The 5,835-nt window shown below is 52.0% G+C and overlaps 1 protein-coding gene across 1 annotated transcript; it reads right to left on the bottom strand.

The window, feature by feature from the left end:
* Positions 1-1,237: 1,237 nt before the first annotated feature.
* Hmgn2 (high mobility group nucleosomal binding domain 2) lies at positions 1,238-4,797 on the bottom strand. The gene is made up of 6 exons (XM_013035086.1): positions 4,595-4,797; positions 3,728-3,772; positions 3,573-3,602; positions 3,237-3,287; positions 2,713-2,808; positions 1,238-2,099 (listed from the first exon to the last, which is right to left on the bottom strand). Exons 1-6 carry the CDS (start codon positions 4,607-4,609, stop codon positions 2,064-2,066), a joined length of 273 nt encoding a protein of 90 aa, XP_012890540.1. The 5' UTR covers positions 4,610-4,797; the 3' UTR covers positions 1,238-2,063.
* Positions 4,798-5,835: the final 1,038 nt, after the last annotated feature.

Genomic DNA, 5,835 nt, shown 5'->3' on the forward strand with positions numbered 1-5,835 from the left:
GTAAGATTTCTTCTTTGAGCCACAGCTCTACTTCCGGCTTTTAGGTGGTTAACTGGAGAGGAGTCTCACTGCCTTTCCTGTCTGAGCTGACTTTGAACTTCAATCCTCAGATCTCAGCCTCCAGAGTAGCTAGCATTTTTTTTTTGGGGGGTTCGGTGGTGGGGCCGGCCTGAACTGTGGGCCTGGGTGCTGTCCCTCAGCTCTTCAGCTCAAGGCTAGCGCTCTACCACTTGAGCCACAGCGCCACTTCTGGCTTTTTTCTTTTTGCTTATGTGGTGCTGGGGAATTGAACCCAGGGCCTCAGACATGCAAGGCAAGCGCTGTACCACTGAGCCACCTTCCCAGCCCTGAGTAGCTAGCATTACAGGCAGGAGCCACCAGCATCCAATTTGCAAGACTTGTCCTCTACAAGTCCTCACTAATGTGTCACGGACCTCCTTAAGAATAGTGTTGGGCTGGGAAGGTGGCTCAGTGATAGAGTGCTTGCCTTGCATGCATGAGGCTCTGGGTTCGATTCTTCAGCACCACATAAGCAGAAAAAGCTGGAAGTGGCGCTGTGGCTCAAGTAGTAGAGCGCTAGCCTTGAGCTGAAGAGCTGAGGGACAGCGCCCAGGCCCAGAGTTCAGGCCCACAACTGACAAAAAAACAAAACCAAAAAAACCCAAGAATAGTGTTACCTGCCTTACGTAAGGCCAGACCCAGGGACATCTGACAAAGACTACAATAGATTTTCTAATTTTAAAGGTTACTAGTTAAGTAGACATATCCCTTGTCAGCCTCTAGGACAACTTAGATCTACCAAAACTGTCAAAGTAAAAGTATCCTGAAAGCCTGGCACTGGTGGCTCATGCCTGCAATCCTAGGTACTTAGGCTAAGATCTGAGGAACACAGTTCAAAGGCAGCCCAAGCAGTAAAGTCCGTAAGACTTATCTCCAATAAACTACGCAGAAAAGGCTGGTAGTGGTGTTGTTCAATTGGTAGAACACTAGCCTTGAGCCAAAAACTCAGGGACAGTGCCCAAGCCCTCAGTTCAAGCCCTACACATGCACACAAACCATCTCCCCCTCCAAAAACCACCCAGTAACCCCTGAGATAAAGACCAATGAGTTTTGACTACAAATGTAACCTTTATGTTGAAAAACAAAAAAAATACCCCCCCTCCAAAAAACCCAGAAATGTAATTTAAGAGACCTGAGAAGCCAGGCTCCCAATGATCTGAAAAGATCACAAGCAGCATTCCAAGCCAAACTGTATCCAGCTTTATTAAAGATACTTTTCATAAACAATCATGGTATTTCAGGCAGGACATGGGCAGACAATCTTTTTTTGTTTTTAAACAGTATACAACAACTTTCAAACTCCCTTCTTGGATGGACTATCAAAATCAGAAAGCCACTATAAAACCCAATGACGTCTTCATTTGAATCTCTGAATAGGGAAAGTTTAGAGTGAGGGTTGACATTTCACATTAAACATGTTGTTTAACAACTTTTCACAAGCCGACCCTGACTTTCAGGAAGTGAAAATGGCAGAATTATCAATCTGAAAATCCATGATTTAGAAAAGGAAACCACTGCTCTTTTAAGGAACACCATCTCAATATGTCACTGTCAAGTCCAGATTGCCTGGCACATTGGAAAAACCAATTGGGGGGGGCAGGGAGGGTCAAGGTCCCGACTGGCCTCTGGTTTTAAGGGAGTTAAGTCTATACTGATGATGGAGGAGGAGGAGGAGGACAAGTTATTTTGAGTTTTCCCACATCACAAGGTGTTTGTGCCAAGATGGCTGTGTGTCAACATGAGGGAATTCCTCCTCCTGGGAGCCAACAAGAAGTCTCTCAAATCTAGCAGGGAAAGGTGTTTTCCCTGTATCTATCCAGCTTTGGAGACATTCGATTAGTGACAGATGCTCATTTCCCCAAAACAAGTGTTCTGTGTGCTAACAACATAGCTTTAAAAAAAAAAGTAAAACAAAATTTTGCATTTTTATAAAACTTGATAAAAAATAGTATTTCAAACTGTACAGTCACCAGAAGTACACAGCTATCAAAAATGCACACATTTCACTTGGCATCTCCAGCACCTTCAGCTTTCTGTGCCTGAAATAAAAAGATTAATAAGGAATTAGATGTATAGTGTCTGTTCAGATTTTGTCCTAGAGGAAGTTCAATACTTCTTGAGACTCTTATTTCTAATTAATCGACAGTGCCTTGACCCTGAATTCAAGCCCCAGGACTGGTGAACCTATAAGGATACAACATATATATTGTGAGCTGGTTGACAACTGCTTAATCCTGAAATCCTAACTATTCAGGAGACTGATACCCGAGAAGCATAATGCAAAGACAACCTGGGCAGGAAAGTCTGTGAGTGTCCCATCTTCAATTAACCACCACCACAGCAGAGCTGTGGCTGGAAGTGGCAGGCTGCTAGCCTTGACCACAACAAAAGCTCAGGGACAGCGCCCAGGCCTTGAGTTCAAGTCCCAGGATCAGCACCATAAGACAAAAGAAAAAAAAAAGGGGGGGGGAGGAGGGGAGAAGTTGGGGGGGAATGGTGTAGTGAAGCTTTAGTAGGATATCAGGACAACAGTATCTTTTGATAATGGAACAGATCTTAAGAATCCAGGATTTCAGTCAGCAGGAAAGCACAACATATTTGAGTGATATAGATTACAATGTGCACATCTACTGAAAAAAGAAACAACTGTACCTGGTCTGTTTTGGCATCTCCATTTTCTGCAGGGTTATTCCCATCCTTGCCAGCATCAGCTTTCCCCTTCTTCCCTTTGGGTACCTTCTCTCCCTTCTAAAAAAGAAGAGAAAGAGAACTGTTCCTCTTTATTCATGTGGGCCAGATTACAGTCTGCAAAGTTCTGTATGGTGTAAAAGGTAGGCTTGCTTACTGAAGCCAACTCCCCCCACCTATAATAAATGATCCAAACTAAGCCTAGTCATTAATTTACTGTGGTCTTCAGCATACAAAAACTCACATTTAGAATAAGCCAGGGCAAATACTTGAATGTTTTAACACTCCAGCAATTTTCAAGAAACTGACAAAGTTCTTGACTAGAAAACTAATAGGAATAGCAGGGATAAGGCTATCAAGACAACTTACAACATCCATTGATGGAGTCACCATTATGCTGAATTAGGTTAAGGTGGTGAAGGACAGTTCTCTTTCTGTGAAAATCACCAATTCCAGCATTAGCACTATTATCTCTGAGTTTCACTTACCTTTGCAGGGGCTTTTTTAGGCTTGGGCTCTGGCTTTGGAGGAGCAGGTTTCTTATTTTGGCAGGCAGCGGGGAAGAAGAGAGTATTTTAGTTCAATAGAGCGAAGAAACAAAACAACTCAATCACAGTACAAAGAATAGAGAGGGTTCTCCTACTTGCCAAATTTCTTATGGCTGGTTTTCTTTTGGAACGTTAGTTTCCCAATTCAGCTACAGCCACTGGAATTTCAGAACTAGTAACTCCCAAGGTGCAATACCCCGAGGTGGAGATCACCCAAAATAAAATTCTCTGGAAGCAATAGTTTCAAGAATAAGATAGGAAAAACTTTGCACTTACAGCAGACAACCTGGCGGATCTTCTCTGTGGCTATTAAAATAAAAACAGAAGGTTACTTTGTTCTGCATTACAGAAATGGAACACAACTCTAGGCAAACTGAGAGGGAGGTGAGTTGTGGTTGATTTACTAACAAGAAAAAATAAGGGGCACTTACCTCGTCCTTCACCTTTGCTTTATCTCCTTTAGCATCACCTTCGGCCTAGAAGGCATCAAGACAAAAACAAAAAGGAAAAAAACCCTGTAGCTCCTGAAGTAATCCTCATTGATTTTCCTCCGCAGGATTCTAAGAAAAAGTGCCACAACTTTCCCAGAACATGTCTGGCTCGGTTTCGAGGAAGCCGTCCACTGCTCGTTCCAGCCCAAGGCGTGTACGGAGGCCTCGGCCCGGCGGGGAAACTCTCGGGCAAAACCGGAGCCGGGCCGCGCCACCGCGCCAGGCAGGAGCAACAGCTGCAGCTGGTGCAAACAAACCCCTCCGGAGGCGGAGCCGGGCGCCGTTGCCATGGCAGCCGTCGAGGGCGGGAGAAGGGAGGCGCACGGCCTGAGGAGCTCGTGGGCGGCGGCAGCGCGCGTCTTGCGCGCCAGGGACGTGGGCGGGCAGGGGCGGAGCCTCGGGCGGCGGCCCCGCCCCCTCGCGGCGGCGGTTTTTTGGCGGCAGCGCGTTCCCCCGCCCGCCAACCCCGAACGCCGTCTTCCCGCCCTTTCGGGTTTGAATCGTACGCCCGCCCGCGGGGAGGGCGACATTCTGGTGGGGGAGGGGGCTCGGAGCCCGCGGGGAGCAGGATAAACAGCCAACAACATGGCTCCTCCCGCCGCCGCTGCCTCCTCCAATATGGCCTCTGGCGCCTGGGGAAGCGGCGCCGCGCAGGGTTAGCCCGAGGCCCCGACCTCGACTCGAGCCCCGCGCCGGGCGGCCGCGGCCCCTCGGCCAGCGCCGACTCCCGCGCCTCCGGCCGGGCGGGAGGCAGGGTGGCGGCTGCGGACGGCGCCCGCGGCCCTCGCGCCGCGCCGCGCCACGTACCTTTCTCTTGGGCATGGTGGCGGCGGGACGGAGGCGCTGGGCGAGGATGCAGCGACGCGCGGCTTGGGTCGGTCCGGGGGTCGTTCTCGCCTCTTCTTCACACTGCTCGGGCTCCGGGGGGTTTATAAAGTTTTTATAGCGCTGGGAGCCCCGGACCGGTTAGAACCGGATTTCACCTCCCGCTGCAGCTCATTGGTCCAGCTGGGGTCACGTGGGCGGGGTTTAAACTCACCTCCTCTGGAGGGAGTGAGGAGGGGTGTGTGTGGGGGGAGGGCGCGAGAGACGGCGGCGCGCCGAGGGGGTGGGGGCGCAGTGGGGGAGGCGCGCGGCGAGGGCGATCCGTGAGGCGGGGCGCGCGAGTCGGGGTTCCGCTCCCGCCAAGAGCTGGCTTTTGCAAACTACCAAGTTCCTTCCATCTTAAGCAACGAGCTGCCCACTTCTCCAAACCGTGCAACACTCGGGGCGCATCTCAGCAGCCTTCCTTCCTGCTCCCGCGGCGGGCCCCCCGGGGCGGGCCGGGGAGGCGCGAGGCGGGAGGCGCCGCCGCGGGGCCCTGGCTGCGGCGCCAGCGGGAAAAGCGCGGGGAGGCCGGCCTGGCGCGGGCGGACGTGCATCCTTCCGAGCTCCCACTTCGGGAAAGCCCTAGGTGCGCCCCACCTGGAAAGCCGTTCACTCCCGGTGGGGTGTCGGCTGCGCAGGGGGGGTGGGGGAGACCGTCCAAGCAGGGGTGCATTTTGGGTGCTGCTGGGCAGGTAGGAGCTGTCCTTTCAGCACCCGCTGCTCAGCTGCCTCCCCAAATGGTAACCGAGCCCCCAAAGCCTGGCAGGCGTCTCCAAGCCTTACGTCTCTGCATGCCCGGCCCTTAGGACCCAGTGGGAACGCAGCGCCGTCGCCCCGCGGCCTTCGGGCACTCCCCTCCCCCCCCCCAAGCACTCCCAGTCCCCGAACATCTAGTCCAGCTGCCCCCACTCGACGCGGCCTCCGAGCCTGGGCGCAGCCGACGCCGCAGCTGGTGAAATCCCTCCTTCCACACAGTCAAGCTGGCTTCCTTTCACTAGCGGGAGGAAATGGAGGGTGGAGGAAAGCACCGCGGGATTGGGAAACAAGTAGAGGAACAGGTGTGATAGCAAAAGGGCTCTTCGGGTGTGCCTCAGCCCGAAGCCAGGGGTCCTGGAAGGTAGGAAATGGCAGGAGCGAAGCAGGGTGTACTTCCGTTGCAGTTAGCAGACAAGTCTTACATC

This window comes from Dipodomys ordii, unplaced genomic scaffold (genome assembly GCF_000151885.1).
Source record: "Dipodomys ordii isolate 6190 unplaced genomic scaffold, Dord_2.0 Scaffold6, whole genome shotgun sequence".
Classification (NCBI taxonomy): domain Eukaryota; kingdom Metazoa; phylum Chordata; class Mammalia; order Rodentia; family Heteromyidae; genus Dipodomys; species Dipodomys ordii.